Source organism: Musa acuminata, chromosome BXJ3-8 (genome assembly GCF_036884655.1).
Source record: "Musa acuminata AAA Group cultivar baxijiao chromosome BXJ3-8, Cavendish_Baxijiao_AAA, whole genome shotgun sequence".
NCBI lineage: Eukaryota > Viridiplantae > Streptophyta > Magnoliopsida > Zingiberales > Musaceae > Musa > Musa acuminata.
The window spans coordinates 10,170,335-10,193,179 of NC_088356.1; the positions used below are offsets into that span (position 1 = coordinate 10,170,335).

Genomic DNA, 22,845 nt, shown 5'->3' on the forward strand with positions numbered 1-22,845 from the left:
GTTAGCATGTAGAGTTTAAGTTATGCTTGATGGTTTTGTTATTAAGATAGGATAGACTCGACTCGGTCCATAAACATGGAGAGCAAAAGAATAAATATCCTTTTTCCAAAGACCAGACCAATGGATGACGAGAGCATGTGGATCGACACTGACAACATAAAGTGGAGGATTACATTTATTATTAACTTAACATAACGTACTATCGGATCATCACCTGATATGTACATTGGTGACACTGAAGGTTGACACCCTTACTCCATAATACTCTTTGAACCATCACGTAGAACTCGTTTCTACGCGTTATAGGATTCCAGGAAGTCTCTAATCATCTTCCTTTCCTCCTTGGTAAGGTCAACATTTTTGCTTGCTAAACGTTTCCTTAGCCCCATTGCCTCGACACTTGTATCGCTACTGGAAACCTGCAACAACAAATGCACACAAGCCAAAATCACGTCAACCAAGGATCCAAACACAAAGAGTCTCTCAATTTTAGGGAAAGATCTTACTTCTACATAATTGTTTACGTGACCGTCATTGTTTGCACTTGTCAACAACTCATGTTCGTTGCACAGCCATTTATCATCAACTATGTACTTGTACTCATAGCGTCCTTCCTACACAAAAAAAAATCAATTTACAAATAAAAGGCACCTCATGCTGCAAATAAAAGCACAGACTTTTTACGACATCGTGTTCAATGCACAACTCAGAATGCACGCAAGCCATCAATTTGTAAAAGGTTCTCATGTGTTGCATCATACAAGAAGAAAAATGAGTCATTTGGGCAAAACGTAGATAACCTTCCATCCATCGAAAGGCTTAAAGGATTATAGTCTGAACAATCCTTTTATAAGAAAGATAACCTTTATTAATTACATATCAAACCACTTTGATGCATCCCTTGGCAATTTACCATTGCCTTTTGTTATTGTCATGACCTTCTCAAGATGCTTAAAACCTAAAAGTGGTACACTGCCCTTATAAATCACTCGAAGTATTTATTTATATATGTTGTGAGACTAAACCATGATATTACAATCTCCCCCACTTGGGAGTCTGACATTCTAATCAAAGACTAGTGTAGCCTGAAATATCCCAGAATATTCTAGCATGGTATATTCTCATCAATGATGGTATATGCTTTTTAACCAAGTGTATATAGGTAGTCCCTTCCTACTCGAGTCCCTTTTCAAGACTCAATACTAGTTCGATTTTGATAACATTTTATCATGACTCTATCTAATGGATATATGACCCGTTAAACTTTGTTGAATCCGATCCAAGATACTTAAGAAAATTATCAATAGTACATGCATCAAACTGAATCCAAATATTTTTTTATTTCCAACGTGGGACTAGACGGCTGTTACTAGTATAATCACACTGGTGGTGCTTCTTTTTTTATTTTTTTGCCCAAGCTCATTAATAGAACTTTCTGTTATAATGAAATCCTACTCATGACTTGTGCAACTGTTGTGGCCTACGAGCAAGGTGAAGCCTTTTTATCATGCATCTCTTGTGTATAGTTTGTCGAAGCAGTATGTGAATGAATATATATGCACAGGATAGTAATCAAGAAAAAATGAAAAATAAATATACATCAGAACCATAAATTCTGAAACAATTGCAAAGCTTAACATGTTAACAAAAATGAATATCACAAGTAAAAATTGAAAGAAATAAAGAACGATTCCATCATGACTAAAGCAACTAACTAAGAAGACCAACATATGGAGGCCAATTTTCTTCCTATTGCTAATACTGACAGTATCAAATACTACATGTCAATCTAAGAATCACATGAGCAAGATTGCATGTATTGTTTTCACTGGTCTATAACCAAAAGAATGTACCATGTTGGTACAGTCTTTGGTCTACTGGCATATTTTTTAGACACACTGGTATTGTTGGGCATGCCTATGCCATGCCTATAATACCACCCAATCTCAACTGCCACACATCACAAAACATTAGGCAAGGAGGTATGAGGTTTGGAGTTCCGGTTCAATCTAATAAACCAATTTGTAATGAAGCATCCAAATTTTGAATGGAAAAAAATCCTAAAGCTATGTTTTCTTGTCCCAGAGATGGCTTTAGCTTAGTTGGCCTTATGTAGGGTTAAGCACAGTTCAAGTCCTACACGTATGTAGATCTCCTTTACTGCTGCATGGACAATCTGTAGATTAGCGGTGCTATTTATTAATCATGAAGATGAGTTCTTAAAACTAACTTTTATTAATGACCATGCACATCCTCCTTTTATAGTTGGGTGCTATCATGTATTATTAGTGCATTTGTGAACCGAGGATTAACAATGAAGAAGATGCTAGTCCCAATCCCACAGAAATAACAATGAAGAACTAATCTAGGAAGCAGCATCCTGTTGGAGAAGTTGACAAAACAAGATGAAGATTAAACTGAAGATAAGCTGCAGAACAACAAATGTTGTCATAAGACTTATAAAGCTTAAGAATTTTTTAGGAGTACACATCAGCACACTCACAGGTAAGTTCTTCTCAAGAATCCATACACCTTCCTCCTCATTGAACTTCAGAGGAATTCTCTGAAAATTATGAAAACTTGATTAACTCACTCATCAGAGCAATTATATCATGAAGCTCACTGAAAAAAAATCATTACAAAGCATTTACTTTTCAAGATAAACATGAAATATGTGAAAAGATCATAATCACAAAACCAATGAACAAACAACACTTTGTTCACATAATGACAAGTTAATAAAAAAGCATCCCACGCTAACCATGTCAGGAAGCTTAGAAGGCCCAGGATGTAACAGTAGCAGCTAAATTACGAGAATTAACCAAAATCTGAACCTCCTAACTATGGACTATGGTAAGATTTCAGATTAGTGGAAAATACTTACATGTATGACATGGATGAGATATAAGACATCTAAAACATAAGAGAACCATGCGAGATCAGATGCACAAAATACAACACACACTCAAAGTAGAAGATTTACTTATAAATAGTTAAAATTACTTGCATGTCCACATCCTTTTAAGCAAGAATAGGAAGATTTCAAGAGTAGGGATCAATAATAATGCTTTTGATGCCATTCTCACTTGCAGTCCTTGATTCAACAAACCTATGAGCAGCATTCCAGCTTACAAATGCTTCCACTGACACAAAGCTTCTGTTACATCTGTTCTATGCTCCAATTATAATTAATAAAATTTTCAAGAATACAATTAGTGAGCTATACATATCGTTGCTCATGCCGATTCGTAGGTCATGAAGCAACATCTTTCATACCATGAAGAAAATAAAAAATATCAATGCTGAATATATTTACCTGTCATATGACTTACCATATTGATAGGGCACAATTTGGTAGCACGCCCCCAGGTAGCCGACCGCAACCACATCAGTGCCAATGGAAAGTTTCGAAGTCGATGTGGCAGACCACATCAATACAACGCCGTCCCGCGAAGAATGGAACGGCGCCGCTCGGGTATGATGGTGGCACCGCTTGGGTACGACGTCGCCCCGCAAAAGTTGGGACAACGCCACTCGGGTACGGCGCCGTCCCACGAAGAGTGGAATGACGCCGCTCGGGTGTGATGGCAGCATCGCTCGGGTACGATGCCGCCCTGCAAAGGTTGGGACGACGTCGCTCGGGTACGACGCCGTCCCGCAAAGAGTGGAACGGCGCCGCTCGAGTGTGACGGTGGCACCGCTCGGGTACGACGCCGTCCCCGCAAAGGATGGAACGCCACCGCTCGAGTATATGCCTCCGCCCCGCAAAGGTAGGGACAGCTCCGCTCGGGTGCGACGCCGCGCACGACAACTGGTGTCAGCATAAAAGGTATGGGTTCGCCGCTTAAGAGGGCGGCGACCATTAAGAGGCAGGGATAGCCAACCCCCGTGGGCAGGCATAAAAGCCCATTGCCTGGCCAACACAAAGGGGGAGGTCCACTCAAGCATCCTACTCTCACTCATTCAACGGAAAGCTAACCTAAACATCGGAGGGATCGAGTCGGGAAATCCCCCTCCCAATCTCAACCTGTGTGCAGGAGCCCAGCGGTAGAGAAGCAAGCCACCCGCCAAGAAAGGAGGTCGCACTCGGGGGATGAAGCTTTAGCCCGACTCGACGCTTGAGCGACTACGCGAGAGACCCTACGCATCGAGGACTCTGAGACAAAGGGCTGCACCGGACACGGGATGGCCGACGCCAGCTTCTGAGACTCGAGCGCTAGACCAGGCAACCTTGCGCATCTAGAATCGACCCTAGCTGTGCTAACTCCCCGGCCACGGCGTAAAGAGACACGAACACATATGAATATGCTGCCAGTATTAATATGATATTATTTAAACAACCTCTATGTTGACTTATTATGGCATAATGTATCAAGATTCAAGATTATAAATGCAAATTTTCTTTATAAACAAAAAAAAAGAGAAAAAAATGTTAGAAGAGCATACCTGTCCCCATCCAATATCAAGTCCAGACACTTCCACTGAGGAACACTCATTACCTTTCCACATCAGAGTGACATGGTTCTTGGATAGGCCTATAAGCTACAAAGGGAACATAGTTCAATGAATATTATGATTAAAAAAGGTAAGAAAGCCTAGAGCTTTAGTGGGACATCAAATTAATCAAGAACATCAAGTGCAAACAAAATGTAAAGGTGACATGTGGTATCACAGCAAATTAATTTTTGACATGACAACAATTATTGTGACTAATAAGATTTGAAACCATGATTTTCCTCAAGTACTGGTAAACGGACAGTTCAACAAGGATGAAGATCCAACCTCACAACTTGGTTATCTGCGGAACTCCATACTGCATTAAACATTCTTGAACATTTGTTGTGAGGTTGATCATAATGCAGAACATATGCCCGTATTGAATATGATGGAAATGATAACATATAAAACAGAAATTTGATCATAATGCAGCTCCAAATATGCCCATATTGCAAAAAAACTGAAGTGCTAGCATAAAAAAAAAAGCTTTTTAGATTGGTCAGGATTAAATAGAATGGTTGTATTTAAGAACATTTTTCTCTAGCAAAAGATGTCAATGTGGTCAATTTTTTGTTATGTGAGTAGAAAAAAGAACAATCTATTGCAAAAATTTTTATATACAATGCTGTTCATAGTTGGGGTTTGTTTTTTTGTAGAGGTTCCACCTAATTTTTATTGATGATGTTTTTTTAATTAGTCAACAAAATGCAGTATATTCTTTCAAAATAGAAAAAGATAGGATGTACTACATGTCTATTGCAAAAAAGAAAAGAAAAAAAAACAAATACTAGAACCTAAGGAAATAAAGCTGAGCTAAGAAGAAATAATATGCCAAACTTTTAGATTGGAAATAAAGAGATATAACTAAATAAAGAAATTTCTACCAATGCAGGGAAATCAAACATCAAAAGAAGTTAATGAAATTGAAGAATGAATGGCAGACAGTAGAAACAGAGAATTGATCAACTACGATGATGTTTGTCATGATGATGAAACCGTACCGGAGTTTCGACGATCGCTTGGTACGGTACGAAACTATATACCGAGCGGTATACCGTTCGATATACCGCTCGGTATATATAATATAATATTATATATATATATATATATATAAGATTATATATATTTTTATATATATATTTTATTTAAAAGGCGATGTCGCATCGCCTCGGTGACGTCGCCTCGTTTATATATATATATATATATATATATATATATATATATATATATAAAATCCAAAAAAGGCGATGTCACGTCGCCGAACATCATCTTTTTCTAAAATATTATATATATATATATATATATATATATATATATATATATATATATATATATATATATATATATATATATATTATTTTATTATTTTATTCGTTCCGCCCGATAGCGGGCGATCCGCGTACCGGTATGCTATCGGACCGGTACGTACCAGGCGGTATCATTTGGTATTGCCTTCCTTGGTTTATACTCTATTTCCTTATCATCTAACATCTCCATCCTACAACTTAGAATGATATACATGAGTTCAAGAGTTTATTGATCATGCCAAATTGCTTTTTTAGGCTCTTTTATCTTCCTATAACTAGAAATGTAACTAGATTATTAATAAGGAAACATATTGTACTGTTTATAAGTACGCAAAGCAAAAGAAACTTCTAAGAACAGCCTAAATTCCAGTGGAACTCTATAAGGTGATGGGAGATCTATTATATTTGTTTGTGTGTTTCAAAGTCCTCAGACATTGAGCATCCCCACCAAAATATGCAAAAGTACTCAACATCTAAAAGGTAAAACAGGTTGTCTCTTTTGAGAAAGGTCTCAAATTCGAATCCACGTATGGTCGAAAACATATTTCCATACTGAATTAATTGTTTAGAAAGTAAAATTGGCTATGGCTTATGAGTTCCTATAAAATTAATGTCTAAGATGCTAACTTCAAGCAGATACACCAATTCCTAACCAGTAGAAATAGTGCATGTTAAAGAAATAGAACATCAAGAGAGAACTTGTCAATATGAAAATATCAAGAATAATCAATTGTAAGGATGCATGCATCAGATACAAAAGCATCCATATGTAAATCTGTCGGCACATATGATACAAGGAAAAAAATGCATCGACTTTCAAATTCATAGTAACTTCAGAATAATTTAAAAAAAAAGACAAAACATGCTAACTGGTAGTGGAAAGAGATTCTGCTTACCATATCAATGGTTGCACTTTTTATAGCAGCCAATTTTGGGAAGCATGCTCGCTTACTCTATATGCAAAATGTAATCATGAAAAGATAAGACAAAGTGAATAGATGTACATCGAATGATAAAACAAATGCAATGATGAGAAGTGTCCTAATTAAAAAGATGCAACATGCAATTACAGTGTTAAACATAGAATCAAAGTTCTCACAGTTTGCTCTATGGTTGTGCAGAACGTAAAAAATAATAGTTATCACCAAGGAATTTGATTTTGTCTGATTCATATGCACCGGCTGGTATCTACTGGTGCAGGCATGAACCAACACATGGATGTCCAATTTCAGGCAGTCCATATGTGATAAAAGGCTGTTAGGGCATATAATGCCTGACCCAACTTTTTTTATCTTTATAATCTTAATCCCATATGGCCATATGTCTCTCATGCTATTTGCTCTGCGTCCATTGCTGCATGCATCTGGCACTGCCTGCTTCCAGTGCATGCATCTCTCTATCACCACCTTTATCTCCCCCTCTCCTCTGCCCACCTCCTCCCCTCCTCTCCTTCTCTACTGCTCCCCCCTCTCTTCAGCCACCATCTCCCTCCTCTCCTCCCCCTTCTCTATAACGTGGCACATTTTGGTATATCAACATACGGTGGGCCGGAATGGACTTGACCCATACCAGTCCGCCATGGACCAGCATGGTAACAGTACCCAAGATTGAAATCCTTTGTTCTCACAAGCTTGTGCTTGTACATACAGGCAGATAAGATAGGACTACAGTCACCTGAAGCCAAGAGGAGCAACCCTGCAGCATTATTGATGTTGCCCACCTAACTTGGTGGGACTAAACAATTATATGGTGTAGGTCGCCTGTAAGCATTACATTAATGGTTCGAATAACTCTAGAGAAAAAATCCCTTAACTAGAAAATCGTCGTATATGCTCAATTTCTTTCTTTTTTTTAAAACACCTTATTTGTGAAGACAAAATCAATTGACTCTATTGTTTAATTCAAACAAATTGATTTAAAATTGAATTCTATTGTTTCAAAAGAAGTTTAGATACAATAGGATTTATGATAAGAATGGGTGAAATGATAACTCTCTCTTGTGAGATGTTGGGAAACCTTCCCAACATCATATGGTTTATCCTTGGAAACACAATTCATGGGTACTGATCATTCCAAACATAAGAGTTCAACTCCAAATTAATTAAATCCTGACATTAAAAGTTTCCCAAGAGCCTGAATATGACAAAAAAGTCTATAGCATAGGACAAGGTCCTGAAAGAGTTTGAGCATGGATTTAAGTGCCTAAGAACCAGAAGATACAAAAAATAATTTCCAACTGATATTGACCAATGGATATTTATAAGGTCTATGATCCAGTTTTTTCCTGATATGAGCATACATATATTTATTGGTCCTTTATCTTATGCTTCAAGATATTTATAAGTACCCTACTGTTGGCCTAGAACCAAACTTGACTTTTCAAAACAAGAGTAAAAGGGATACAAATGAAATATCCTCTCCAGAGAGCTGCAGTTTTGCTAACCAAGTATATGTAAGATACACTATAAAAAATAAAGTACATTTGGACTAGTTTATTGTTGGGAAAATCCAGTGAGCATGTGTCTGTACAGATCATAGGTAAGGAAGCACATAAAGAAAAATGTGAGGAAGAAATTCTGCTTAAATCTTCTAACTCTTGAAAATATGTTCAAAAAGTTAAAGAGTTAAAAAACTCAATATGAAATGATATTCAAAAGATGCCTCTAGACTCTATGAAAATAGCTCAGGCGAGTTTGTGAAGTTATATTAGACTACAATGAGAATCTTTAAACTGTAATACACTTACAGAATATTGTGGTATGTCAAAGCTGACAATATGCATATGTAGAAAATTCACATAAAGATACGACTATCCAATCAGATGGCCAGCAAGATACACATACCAATGGACTTATCACATTTTACTGTCTTAAGGTGGCTACATTACAACAAATCGAAAATAAAAGCAACAGATCTAGGCTCCATGTTATATGTCTTTTAGTCATAAGAAAAATATAGATCTTTATCAAATCAAGGCACTCACTTCAGTTTTACCATCTACTTATAAACATCATAACACTGAAAATGCTGAAGGGATTACCTGCAGTAGCTGGTGCCCTTCATTCAGCTCATAGCCTTTAACCCAAAACATGTATGCCAACTACAGTGTAAAAGACATTGAGTTACTAAAAACATTCCTTGTGGATAAATCAATAAATATGACCATAATAAGTTCGCTACTTAGTTAAGCATATGAATTAACAGAGGAATGAGAGTACAGTCCTTTTGGAGATAAATAAGCATGTTGTGTCTGCATCATCTCAAGTGACCAACTCATAAATGAAGATCTTGCCTAAACAGGCTGAAAACATTTTTTTTAAATGGCTATCTAAGTTTGGGTTCCTAATCTCACTGCTAATAAGTATTCAAGAAGTCCAAATATACTGAAGAAAAATTTCAGAAGTAGACCGATTACTCCAATCACTTGTGTCAATTATGCGATATTTTACTGTCTTTGAATCAGATACCATTGATCATAGTGACATTCTGCAGCAGTATTCCACCGACTGGAGTGCACAATAAAGTAACAGGCTGACAACCAAGAAACAGAAACACGAAGAATTGGCAAGCCAAAACCCAAACCTTGAGAAATCAATGGGCAAAGGTTCTTAGCCTGTTTATTTTAACAAATGATAAAAATATGGAGATTGAATCTTATGATTTTGAAAAAAAAAAAGTTTAAAGGTTTTGATATATAGGACATAATTTTGTAAAGAAGTAATATTTTGACATAACCATAGAGGTAAAAGTAGTTTAAAAATCTTGACACTACTACAGCTCAATAAATAGAGTAAAAAATAGTTATTGTTCCTTGCTGATGATCACAAGTGAACAACAAATTCATGTCTAGTACGAAGAATGGAAGACTGTTAAATTATGAGGTTTCCGAGAAAGGTTCAATTGATAAAAAGTAACATGAAGAGACAAATCTAGACTCAGAATGAAGAGACAAATAACTTGACCCCTTTCTTTAATCAACTTGTAGCTCTAATGTTCAATTAGATGTTATCACTAATTTGTTATGTTCTAACTGGTGGAAAAACTATTGTAGGCTACATAAGCTCAGAAAGAAGAAAAGTAAGAACTAACACAATACTCCAATTCGAGTTGAAAGTTGAAACGACATTCAAAGAAGAACAAGAGGAAGAAAGAGATTATTCACTCAAAGTTAAACTAATTTAAGTTTATCGTATAAAATATCTTAACAAGAGAGGTTGTAGAAAAAACTTTCCTTACTCCCCAAAGGCCCCACCAATATTAAAATGTGTTGGGCTCAAGCGGTTCCATTAAAATGTTTTGTGATAAATGGATATTAACATAGCAAGAACTATTTTTTTATAACCTTTAACACACAATATAAATGCAAAATGAAGCATGGTCCAGCTATGACATAACAAAAGGTTCCAAAGACAAAACAATGGTCCACCAGTAATATAAGACAATGTCTTCAATTACGGAACAAAAGAACAGAAAGATACGCATAGATAGCATCAAAAGAATGAGCAGAACAAGAGCAAAGACCCTACTGCAACTGCAGGCGCTCTTCCAAGCCCGGCTGTACAGTGAACATAAGTCACTCCACCATTCCGATTAATAGCCTTGTATAATTTGCTAACTACTGCAGGAAGTCTCATCCTCAAATCAAATGCATCAAAATCCCTGTGACATCAGGAATAAGAGAAATTGAGGGCACTAACTAACTGCAGAAATTTTCAAGAGTACGAGTTAAAACAGTAGTCATTACAAGTTTACAACGTAGTTACTATTATTATCCATTATTCAGGCATGAGAAGTTGGAAGCTTGAAACCTATAGTGTATGTTTTATGGGCAAGAGTGCACACTTCTAAATCTGACCAAATCATAATTTTAGTGCAAGGGATAAGCAAAACAACAAAATGATTTACAAGTGGCCCACACATAGCCATTATTAAAGTACTTCGGCTCACCTGATTTCAGCACGAAGATGCTCAATGTCACCACATTGCATGGCATATTCACGAATTGCACCAATATCAACCCCAAAATATCTACAGAAATAAATTAAGGAAACAAGATGTCTAGGCAATAAACTAGTGACAATTTTAAGTATGATTCCCCTTACCGGTCCGTACCAATATACCGACCAGCCATCAATACGGTATGTACCGAACTATACCGACGTATCGATACACGATATGATGGGACGTATCAACAAATTGGTATGTACCGCCAATACCGGTCCCCTGTCCGATCAATACATACCGCCCGTATCGGGCAACATACCGTGGTACGACAAACCTTACTTTTAAGTATAATGAAGCAGCCAAAATATTAATTAGATATGAAAGAATCACTTGGTTTTCCCATATTACGACATCAACTCAAGAATGCATCATTTTTCATATTCATTTTCCACCATCGCCGTTTATGGATTGTTGAGTAAAAACATACTAATAAATACATTTATGGAGATAAAACTGACAAAGGAACGCATTGATTCACGGAAATAAACAACCTAAAATGATAACTTATATTGGTGTTTTGGAGGGACTAAGGAGACATGCGCTTTTTCCGTTTGCATCAGTAGACCACTATTAATCCATCATGTCAATTATTGATCCTTGCACATACTATCAGATAAAAATGCATCTATTAATATTTCTCTTTTTCTAACTATTCCAAATAAGCTTTGTAATCTAAATCCTAAGTTATACCCTTTTGTGACCAATTCTAGATTATTACTATTATCTTCAATGAAAAAATATCGCCACCAATGAAACACAATTAGGATACTCAAGATCCGAGTCCTTCTGCAAGCAAAAGATGGTCTTCACCCCAATCTTTCGAAGCTTATCAACATCTGATGGGGTCTGTAATTGCACATATTAATCTTAAAAGTTCAAAGACATAAAAGAAATAAACCTTACATTACCTGTAGACAAGAACCAACAATCAATCCTGGGTAGATGAAATTATAATTCATTCCAAGCTCATGCCTATATGTCAGCACTGGTTCACACATCCACAATAGAAACCTTTTATACAGTAAATAATTACAAAAATTTACCTAGAAGAAAACAAAAAGGTAGAATCTTCTTTAGCAATAAATGAAGTAGATGATTACCTGCACCCATTGCTTTTGTCATATCACTGCTATATATCTCAGACTTCTGATCTTGCACTTCAGCACCAGTCTTCTCAGGACTTGCAGAAGACTTGGAACATGCCTGCAAAAGATGGAAATAACTGAAACAATCATCCTGAGTTCAAATAAATACTACATGCTTAAGTTCAAAATGAACATATTGAAATTTGGTTACACAGCAAAAGTGCACAGTTTAAGTTCAATGGATCTTTGGTTTGCACGTAACTGTTTGAGATAATATCTAATATATTCTTAGTTTCCCACATAGCCGAAAATTCAGGTGGAGTCTTTCTCATTTAAGTGTTTCCCTGGTAAACTATACAAGTTAGGATTGAATGACCTAATCACAAGAAATTTGTAAAATTTTCACATACATCAACTTTTTTTGCACTTTAAAACGTCATATAAGACAGTGACACTGCCTCAGCTTGTGTGCACCAATGTTATATCAGCATATCAAGAATTATGTCTCTTATATTCATTGAGACAAAAGCGTAAAGGAATTCTGCTACAGAAGCTATAAAAGATTCTTTCATTAATGTTTGAAAGCAGCAAAAAAACGAGGCAAAATTGTTAACAAGAATTAATCGAAGCATAAAAAACTAGGCAAAATTGTTGACAGGAACTAATCAAACACTTTCCTGAAACTTTCATGAGACAAGTATAAACAAGAGCAATGACTCTGTAGAAACAAAGAAACAAGCCTGGTTCTAGCCAATTGTAAAAAAAAACAATATCAATTTGTATCGACTTGAAATATACCATGTATGTAAGCAAACACATAAGTTTGCATGTAGCTTATACCGAATATGTAAAACAAAAATCCAAAACCCCAAAATTTTCTGCATTACAAACTATATCATTAGATGGCAAGCCAACGACGAAGACATGTACTAGCATAATATATACCTGTATAAACATTCAATATCGAAGATGTATGCTTACATGAGAATAGAAAAATGTACACTTGTCAAATTGAAATTTGAAAAGAAACAGCAAGGTAAGAGAAGACTATTTCTACAAAAGAATGGTTGTCAACCAGAGAATAGCAAGTGGAAAAAAAATATGGAAGAAGGCAGAGTACCTTCTTCTCTCCTTCATCAAACCTGTTATTCCAATTTATCATCTGTGAAACCTTTTGAGTTTTTTTTACTAGTGCATAGAGACAAATAGTTGCTCGACAGTGTTATTCAAGCTTGTGCTAAATTGTTAATAGCTTAAAAATTACCATTTGTAATAGGAAAATACAGATATAAGACAGCACGCTAAATCTAAATTTTAAGAAACTCGGCTAAAGAGTCAAATATTCGTCAATAGGTGACACCTTGTGTCCATTTAGCCCACATCATCCCTTCTTATTCTTAATCAATGGAACCATGCTGTCCTCCAATTACTAAATTCATCCTCAATGAAGATTTAGCACTAGATGTTTTCTATGGATCCATATAATTTAAGGTTCCTACCATCTTATCATGTAGATTCTGAACTTTTTTTTTTTCCACAAACAATTAGCTGTCAGTGCCAAACATCATTCAAGCACCACCATAAGAAAGTACGAAGCAAGGGCATGAGTCTTAACAATTTGCTGGTTGTAATCCAAATATGCAAAAATGGTGCCATAAAATACGTGGAGCAGTTACCAGATAAAGTGTAACAAAAAAAGGGGTAGTTAGAGAATCAGACCAGCCAAAATCACCGCAGAAATGCAACTATTATCTCTCAAAAAACACCATTTTTGGATCAAGAATAGAAATCAAGAATGAAAAAAAATCGAGAACCAAGAAAGCCCCTACTTACATTCATGGTGATCAGCTCGTGCCACCACATAACCAACTGATCATAAGACACATACTAGAAACCAAAGAATACTGAGAATCATCAAGAAAGCAACAGACTCCGCATACAGGTCAAGCAAGAACACAAGAAACTTAAGAGAAATCCATAGCCCGTGCGAAAGGGAATCCATACCGGAGATGCCAAAGAATACCTAGAAACGTCGAGAAAGCAAAAGAAATCCATAGACCGTGTCAAACACAAACATACGAGAAACTAGTCCGAAACTCGTAGCATTAGCATCCTAAAAGCACTCTAAATCAAATCTTCACCACAGAACCCGTCCGTTGGTTACCCACGGAGGTGGAATCAACGAAAACAAGGTGAATTGAAGGAACAGGCTAAACAAGATAGAGACCAATGTGCGACGCTTAGATCAGATATAGAGTTCAAGAAAGAACCAAGAAAGCTTCCTACTCACACTCCTGGCGACATTTACACGAAGATGGTGTGGTCGTATCACCCCCTAGACACAAGAAAACCAACAAGCAAGAAACTATAACCCAAGGAATCACAAGAGAAAATGAACCAAGAAAGCAAAGGGAATCCACGACGCGAACCAGATTCAAGTTCGGTGGCCTACTCGAACGTCCTCTCGGGGCCGGCGAGGGCGGAGCGGAGGATCTGAAACCAAAATTCACAGTAATAGCGATCAAGATCCCACGAGAAAGAAACGATAAAAGTTAGGGAGGGGAAGACGGAGAGAAAGGGAGGGATCGGTAACGGACGTCGGAAGGCTCCGAAGGCTGTTCATGACCGGTGAAAGTCGCGGAAAAGAAGAACGAGAAGGCAGCAAAGCGAGCACAAAAAGGAACGGCCCTTTACGGGATATTTTTTGGCGGATGCTTAATTGCACGGCCCAATGCTCATATATATAGAGGGCTGAACGCGACTGTCTTGGATTCATCCACATAGGTGGGTGTGGCTGAGCCAAACAAATGTTTGGATGGATGAATGCGGATTCTCTGCGGGCTATTACTTCATGAAGGGTTCATCAACACAAATAAAATAAGATACAACAAAAAGCGGTTCTTATACATTTTGATATAGCAAGTATCACTCTAAATATTAAACATATATATTATTATATTAATATTCATCTAAATAATTCAGGTTAATCTTTGTTAGTAAAGATTTAAGATTAACTAATTTCAGTTATGAAAATATGTGAATATCTATTTTTATAATCATAGTGAGATGTTTTAATGAGAGATGTTTTACTTGATAATCAAATGATAGTACCGGATGGAGACCAACAAAAATAGTATATATATATATATATATATATATATATATATATATATATATATATATATATATATATATATATATATATATATATATATTTGTGTATGTGTGGAGTTTCACCTAAAAATGCTTATTTCCTTAATTATGTTTTTCAACTTTAAATTTTAATCATAAAAAAAAATTAAATTTTATTTCAATCATAATTCTATTATGATCGTATCGGCACCAAGGGGAGAAATGAATTAGTGCTTCGTAAAAATTACAATGATTTGAAAACTTCGTTCGATCAAACCAATATAGAAAATATGTTTAACTTAAAAACATTCGTACCACTTTACAATCTGGGTGGTACCATTGCTTAACACGGTTTGGAAGATTGTGTCTGAGTGGTACTATCGTCTTTTCTGGCAGTGTCATAACCTGACTCAACTTTGAGTCATTGAATGAGCCTCGTAATGAGCCCAACTCAATCCCAGAACAGGCCCAATGAGCTTCTAATTGAGTTAGCATAGTTACAATCAATTACAAACACAAATCCTATGTTACCCGATATGTCATTGGTTCATCCGACGCTTCGTCTAAATTTTCAACGTATCGTCCTCTCATTCGGTATATTACCCGATCGACATATTGACCTCCCATAACATATGATCTCTTTGGTGCAATGTCCGATCCTTCGGCTCGATGCTTGAACTCATGGCACAAAGTACTTCTGTGAGTATGTCGATTCACTCCGGCCCAAAGTCTGATTCTTTGTGCTTCAATCGATTTGTCTTTCCATGATTGAAGTTATTCATACGTCACTCAAACACTAATTAGATCATAACTTTATCGATTCACTTCATCATCAAATATGATATTCAATAAACTCATCTTATAATTATAATTGATCAGTCAATACAAAGGATGAGACCTGGATTACATGATAGTTAAATGTAAAAACGATGATGAACGCAAAAGGAAATATTCTATCATATCATAAAATATTCACTTTATTTTTCATCTTAATTTATCATTATCAATGTTAATTTATTATTCACACGTGAGTTTATTTTTCATCTTAATCCTAAGCATGCCATTCCAATCTTCATACAAGTCGATTTCTCGACCAATACTCGACTTATCCCTCTCAATCATCCTTAGATTATGGTGTTAGATACACTATCACTTTTTTTAATGAATTTTTATTTGAATTTTATCATGATATTGTTTGTTAATATATGGATTTTGAACCAAAATGATTAAACCCAAATAAATAATAATGCAACCCTCTTAAATCAATTTAAACTCTTATCTATTTTCGTTGTAACTGTGCTGTTACCATAATAACCACTCAAATCCAGCCTTTTATTTTATTTTTTTCTCACTATTTATCTCCGGTGAATTATCACATTTCCTCCTTTCCTTTTCATAAGAAGTGGTATTCGAAGGAAGAACTGCCACAAAAACATTTCCTGGATATTTTATGTCCTAATTTCATATTGTTATGCCTCTCCCCTCCGATTTTTTCCTTATTATTTTGCTATTTAACCTTCTTTCTCTATTTTCCTTAATTTCTTTTTGCATATCTTCTTCACCAACAAAACATATGCTCTCTTTTATCAATCTTTGATTGAAAAAAACCTGCAACACTAATAGAATAGAAGATAAGAGCAATAATTGAAGAAGCTTTATTGTATAAATGAAATAGCTTTAGCTTGAATCTATTAACTTTCCTCTCCTATTTATACAAATTAGGAGGAAGGATTTCCCTCAACAGCTCATATAATTGGGGAAATCTTATCCTCTATCAAGTTGGGGAAATCTTTATCTTCTATCATGCCCCCGCAAGATAGTGCTCCTAACAAGGATACCAATCTTGGATCGATGCAAAGAATGGTTTTAAAACAAGAGGCGATTTTAAAACAAGAGGCTTCGTGAGTAGGGCAAGAGCATATCGTTGTTTCTGTTGCTGTGAGGGCACAGGCGTTCCCTTCGTTCTCATTACATCCGTCCTTCGTTGCCTTTATCGCTTTTCTAATACTAGAATAGAAATCTTATCAAGTTGAGAAAATCTTATCTTCTATCAAACACAAAATTAATATTTTTATTTTCTATGACTTCGAAATAAATACGATTACAGTAAAAGATTAGAAATTCGATAGCTCAATTTTATCTTAATAAAAGAAAAGGGATTTAAAGATCGAGTGAAATGGATCAAAATATCACTGTATCGGATCCCACACGGCGCATACCCCTTTTGATTGCACGCATTGCTTTACCACGTGAAAACGTAACGTCTCACGGCACTGCCTCGCTGGAGAGAGAATCCAAAGGTGCGTATCCTTGGGGCCCACAATTACGACCTTCCACTCGTCGACACGTACATCTCCCGTTCCATCTGGGGCCCCCGCCACCGTCCTACGGTAGTCACTCGTAGCTAAAGTTGTTCGTTCCGTGGGCTGAGGGTCGTATCCTTGGGTGGGCCATGATTGCTTTCAGTGTGGTATCTCTGACAACAATAGTTGCCACAGTATAACTATCGCGACTTCCGTCGTGTCTCAAAATACAAAAGCTTGTTTAAGCTTGTCGTAACGTTCCTTCCATCGTTCCATGTTAAATCGGAATATAGGAATAATGCAAATAAGAGTCTATAAGGTTCACTTTAGTCATGTCGATGTGAACCGTGAGAAATTATACATTACATCAAATGATAGATTCAAATAACATACGCTTCCATCGAGCAGATTAGGCAGTCATTACTTATTATTTACCATGATAATATAAATGAATAGTCAACACCGCTTTTGGGTCCATTTTGACCGAGTCGTTGCTTGGCCTGCAGTCTCTGCTGAGCCCCATAAGTGAGGCGCGTCCCGACGACTGCCTCGTCCAAGTTCAGGATTTGAAACCTCACGACGAAGACGAAGAAGAGAGAGAGAGAGAGAGGGGTGTCATCTGCCGTGATCCGACGGGTTGTTCTTACGGCGAACGCGTCTGATCGCCAAGCCAGCCAAAGGAGAGGGACTAAAGAAGAACAGTGTAATATTTTCACGAAAAGAGGTGGAGAAAAAGGCGAGAATGGCGCATGCCATGTGACCCGACAGCGCATCGAGGAACGCGTCAGATGAAGGAGAATCTACTGGTAAGTTTCTCGTCATGATCACTGGCCCACCCGCACCATGGGCGGAGGAGGCTGATGGAAGCTGGTAAAACACGGAACAATTACTGCTGCTTCTTCTTCTTCTTCTTCCCGGTGTTTGTTTTCATGGATTCACCGTCAGCTACCTTCCTCCTGCAACCGTTATCTGTAGCCTCCCTCTTCCTGACCTGAGCTCCGATCGTCTGACCGCACCAGAAGCCACCCTCTTAGATGAAGGTGACGGCCAGAAGAGCTCAACTCCACCACCAGAAAGCTCTCCAGCTCTGGAAATACTATAAATGGATTCTCTGGCTAGCTCTCTCCGTCTACCTCTTCCTCACCACCACCTCCTCCTCCTCCTCCTCTTTCTTGTCTCATCCCCTTCACCTCAAACCGAATCTCCCGGCTCGAGCTCTGATCGAGGCGCGGGAGCCCTCTTCTTCGCCGCTTCCTAAGGTGTATGTCTATGAGCTCCCTTCTCGGTACAACAAAGACTGGCTGTCGGACCCGCGGTGCGGCAGCCACCTGTTCGCCTCGGAGGTGGCGATCCATCAGGCGTTGCTTGGGTACCCCGGCCGCGCGGTTGACCCCAACGACGCCGACTTCTTCTTCGTCCCAGTCTACGTCTCCTGCAACTTCAGCACGCCCAACGGCTTCCCCTCCCTCCACCACGCTCGCCCGCTCCTGTCCTCGGCGGTGGACTTCGTGTCCTCCCGCTTCCCGTTCTGGAATCGCTCCCACGGCAGCGACCACGTCGTCGTCGCCTCTCACGACTACGGCGCCTGCTTCCACGCCATGGTGACCATTAACTCCCCAGTACTACTCTTCGGTTTTGATTAGCACGGTGGGGTGACGCACGGCCGAATGATGCTTGCAGGAAGATGTTGCGATGGCGGACGGGATACCGGAGTTCTTGGAGAGGTCGATCATCCTGCAGACGTTCGGGGTGCGGTCGCCGCACCCGTGCCAGCGAGCAGAGCACGTTCTGATTCCTCCCTACGTGCCGCCGGGCATCGAAGACGTGCGGCCGGCGCCCGAGAAGGCGAGGCGCGACATCTTCGTCTTCTTTCGCGGTAAGATGGAGGTCCATCCCAAGAACGTCAGCGGCCGCTTCTACGGCAGGTAACGATGAACTCGAGCAGACAACAAGAAACGATCGCGCCCGTTCGAGCTCGTCACAAGTAATTGCCGACGATTCCCTGTTGTCGGATGGATGCAGGAGGGTGAGGACGGAGATATGGCGGCGGTACAGCGCGAACCCGAGGTTCCGGCTGCAGAGGAAACGGTCCGGCGATTACCGAGCCGAGATGGCGCGGTCGGTGTTCTGCCTGTGCCCGCTGGGGTGGGCGCCGTGGAGCCCTCGGCTGGTGGAGTCGGTGGCGCTCGGCTGCGTGCCCGTCATCATCGCAGACGACATCCGGCTGCCCTTCCCGGAGGCGGTGCGGTGGCCGGAGATATCGGTGACGGTGGCGGAGGCAGACGTCGGCCGGCTTGAGGCGACGCTCGACCACGTGGCGGCCACCAATCTGTCGGCGATCCAGCGGAATCTGTGGGACCCAGCCCGGCGGCGCTCCCTGCTCTTCCACCGCCCCACGGAGCAGGGCGACGCGACGTGGCACGTTCTCAGGGCGCTCGAGGGGATGAGGCTCCGCCGCCGGCCGTGGCGGCCGAGGTGAGGCGGTGCAAACCGACACGTGGAGGTAGCGCGGCGGTCGTACACGGCGAGCGGTCACGGGCTGTCGCGCTCGCTTCACGAGCGTGTCGTGTGACGTAGATCGGTCGGACATCCCCGTTTTCTGTTATTTATTTATTTCACTATTCACAAAATTATACAATTAAAAAAGAAATTATTACAATTTTGCTAGAATTAATAGTTGATTAATGAATGGCACATTAATTAATCACCGACCAAAGATGATTATAAATCCAAAGAAGGAAGTCTCTCCCTGAAGCACGATTATTAAAGATGTTAGAGATCTGAGTCTCTGATTCATAAGCAAAAGGGGTGGATAAAGAATAAGAGACGAAGGAAGTCTGAGCTTTAAAGATACTTTACGGAATTAAAAATGCTTCCTTTGCTGGCCATGGGAAAGATTAAAGAGGAGGAGCGGAGTTGGTATGGGAAGAGATTAAAGTTGTGTGTTCTGCAAGCAGAGGGTATGATGTGAATGATGGCCAGAATGCAGACCATGCTGTTTGCTTGCTGCTTTCAATTTGTATACGATAAGCACAGTGGTCCTGTCTCTCAATCGATCAGATATAGTCGATGTCACATGAGGTGCAACCTTTGCACTGGTCGGCTATCGATTATTATTATTATTATTATTATTATTAAAGATTAAGTGATAAATGTGAGACTTGTCAAAAGTCTTTACCTTCATATATATATATATATATATATATATATATATATATATATATATATATATATATATATATATATATATATATATGTGATTTAAATAAGATCAACTATCTTATCTCTAAGATAGGGCTGAAGTTTTTCTGACAACTAGTTGTTGTTTCTGACATTGTCGTCGTCTAAGACTCGTTGTGGTCGGCGGCAGGAGATGGTGGAGAAGATCGAGCACTCTCACGTGGACGTCCGAGGCATCAGCCTCCACATAGCTCACATAGGAAAAGGTAAGCGAATCCCCACATCACCTTACTCTCCCTCTTCCCATCCGACCTGCCTTGTGTGGGTGAGGACGCAGGTGAATTGGGGAACGTCCTCTTCGTCCATGGATTTCCGGAGATATGGTACTCGTGGCGGCACCAGATGATCGCCGCCGCCGAAGCAGGATTCAAGGCCATCGCCCCGGACCTCCGTGGCTACGGCCTCTCCGGCCAGCCAACAGAGCCGGAGAACACCACCTGGGAAGACCTCGTCGCGGATCTCCTCGCCATCCTCGATTCCCTCTCCATCCCCAAGGTACCATCTTTGATCCTCCGAAGCGGATCGCTTTAGGGTTGATAGATGGGTAAATGTTTTTTTTTGCACGCAAGGTGTTTGTTGTCGGGAAGGACTTCGGCGCCTGGCCTGCTTATCATCTTGCTCTGTATCATCCGCAACGGGTGCTGGGTGTCGTGACCTTAGGAGTGCCATTCATCGCCCGAAACTTAGACAGCGACACGCTTCCCGAAGGTTTCTACATACTGCGGTGGCGGGTATAATCCCACGATTCATTCGCTCACAGCAAATTGCTTACTGTTTATCTTATCTCATCTTCTCCGACAACAGGAGCCAGGTCGAGCGGAGGCAGACTTCGGCCGGTTCGATGTCAGGAGAGTCGTTCGCACCATCTATATTCTATTCTCCAGGGTTGAGATTCCCATAGCCGAGCGAGGCCAGGAGATCATGGACCTTGCCGACTCATCCACGCCCTTGCCGCAGTGGTGCACCGAGGAAGACGTCGATGTCTATGCTGCTCTATACGAGACCTCGGGGTTTCGATTTCCGCTCCATATGCCATACCGGTGAGCTGCCAAAGCTAGCAGAAGCATGAGAAGAAGCCCTTTAAACCGTGTTGACACAGCCGGTCTGCTTCTCTGTAGGTCGCTGCTCAAGGTAACGGCCCCAGCCGATCCGAAAGTTGAAGTCCCTGCGCTGCTGATCATGGGAGAAAAAGACTACGTTCTTAGGTTTCCGGGCATGGAGGACTACGTCAGGAGCGGCACGGTGAAGCAATTCGTCCCCGATCTGGAGATCGTCTACGTCCCCGAAGGAAGCCATTTTGTGCAGGAGCAGTTCCCGGAGCAAGTGAACCAGCTTCTCATCGACTTCGTTAAGAGCCATCTCTGAGACTCTTGGCTGGAGGAAATACGTTGCATGATGATTGACATATCATTGATCAGACGAACACATCTATAGATTGTGTGAAAATTAAAGCAGTCAGTGAATGAGAAGCAATATGGGTTGACATTGCAGTCAACTATAAAACAAGGCTTAAACTGGGAAGAACCTGCAACATGGTCGGAGGATCAAGATCGTTGATTCGTAGAGGAAACCAACGATAGATTTAAGCGGTGACTAGCATGAGTTAGGTCATCAGTGAGAAGGTCAAAGATTTGAGAACTCAAAGAGATCATGTCTGTTGTAAACAACTTTGAGCCGTGGTCACGGGGCCGACGCGATTTGATTCGGATCCCGATGATGAGAGATCTTTCTAGGGCGACTCTTGATACTGTTGAGGTGATCGATTGCGGTGGTCTGATCAGTACTGAGTCGTTTTTTTTTCCGGGAGAGAACTCCTCGCCTGAGTGTTTAGTGGGAACTCCCCCGATCCGACCCCTCCGACGATCAAGTTAGTGAACAGTCGTAGGGTTTTTTTCCGTTCGTCCTCCTCCATTTTCCTCGGAGTGCGAGGGTTTTTATAGTGAGGATTACTGTTGCCTGATGTGCCTGCTCGCAGAGAGCAGGATCGTACTTCTGATAGCGTCTGACATCCACATTGGCATGGCATGAGGGATCGAGCCTGAGCAGGGTGTTAATACGTCTTGGTCGGTACTTCGGTCCGCGTTGACCAGGTGTTGTCAGGTCAACAGAGACGCAAGACGTCTTCTGGGGTAGCTGACGTCACCCGAGTCTTATCACCATTATTACCCTTATCAATGTTGCGTGAGGAAGATTATGGATTCGCGATTTCCTCATGTGAGGAAGGAATATCGGAATAGAGGGAAGATTAGAACATAGGTTTCGATACTATATTAAAAG

The 22,845-nt window shown here is 39.8% G+C and overlaps 3 protein-coding genes across 4 annotated transcripts; 2 read left to right on the forward strand and 1 right to left on the reverse strand.

Annotated features, from left to right (window-relative positions):
* Positions 1-149: 149 nt before the first annotated feature.
* Positions 150-14,635, reverse strand: LOC103994504 (phosphoglucan phosphatase DSP4, amyloplastic). 2 transcript variants are annotated; one of them, XM_009414863.3, is made up of 14 exons: positions 14,491-14,635; positions 14,323-14,386; positions 14,184-14,228; positions 11,909-12,011; positions 11,717-11,793; positions 11,578-11,654; positions 10,752-10,832; positions 10,331-10,463; positions 8,845-8,904; positions 6,701-6,757; positions 4,447-4,542; positions 2,504-2,563; positions 507-614; positions 150-419 (listed from the first exon to the last, which is right to left on the reverse strand). In XM_009414863.3, the coding sequence occupies exons 1-14, from the start codon at positions 14,514-14,516 to the stop codon at positions 294-296; spliced, it is 1,113 nt and encodes a 370-aa protein (XP_009413138.2). In that variant the 5' UTR covers positions 14,517-14,635; the 3' UTR covers positions 150-293. The 2 variants fall into 2 exon arrangements, with proteins under 2 accessions (XP_009413138.2, XP_009413139.2); XM_009414864.3 differs by lacking the exon at positions 14,184-14,228.
* Positions 14,636-17,920: 3,285 nt separating this feature from the next.
* LOC103994503 (probable glucuronosyltransferase Os03g0107900) lies at positions 17,921-19,987 on the forward strand. Its single transcript, XM_009414861.3, has 3 exons — positions 17,921-18,929; positions 19,009-19,253; positions 19,351-19,987. Exons 1-3 carry the CDS (start codon positions 18,363-18,365, stop codon positions 19,805-19,807), a joined length of 1,269 nt encoding a protein of 422 aa, XP_009413136.2. The 5' UTR covers positions 17,921-18,362; the 3' UTR covers positions 19,808-19,987.
* Positions 19,988-20,602: 615 nt separating this feature from the next.
* LOC103994502 (uncharacterized) lies at positions 20,603-22,074 on the forward strand. The gene is made up of 5 exons (XM_009414860.3): positions 20,603-20,774; positions 20,846-21,063; positions 21,138-21,299; positions 21,373-21,608; positions 21,687-22,074. The coding sequence occupies exons 1-5, from the start codon at positions 20,702-20,704 to the stop codon at positions 21,931-21,933; spliced, it is 936 nt and encodes a 311-aa protein (XP_009413135.2). The 5' UTR covers positions 20,603-20,701; the 3' UTR covers positions 21,934-22,074.
* The last annotated feature ends 771 nt before the right edge of the window (positions 22,075-22,845 follow it).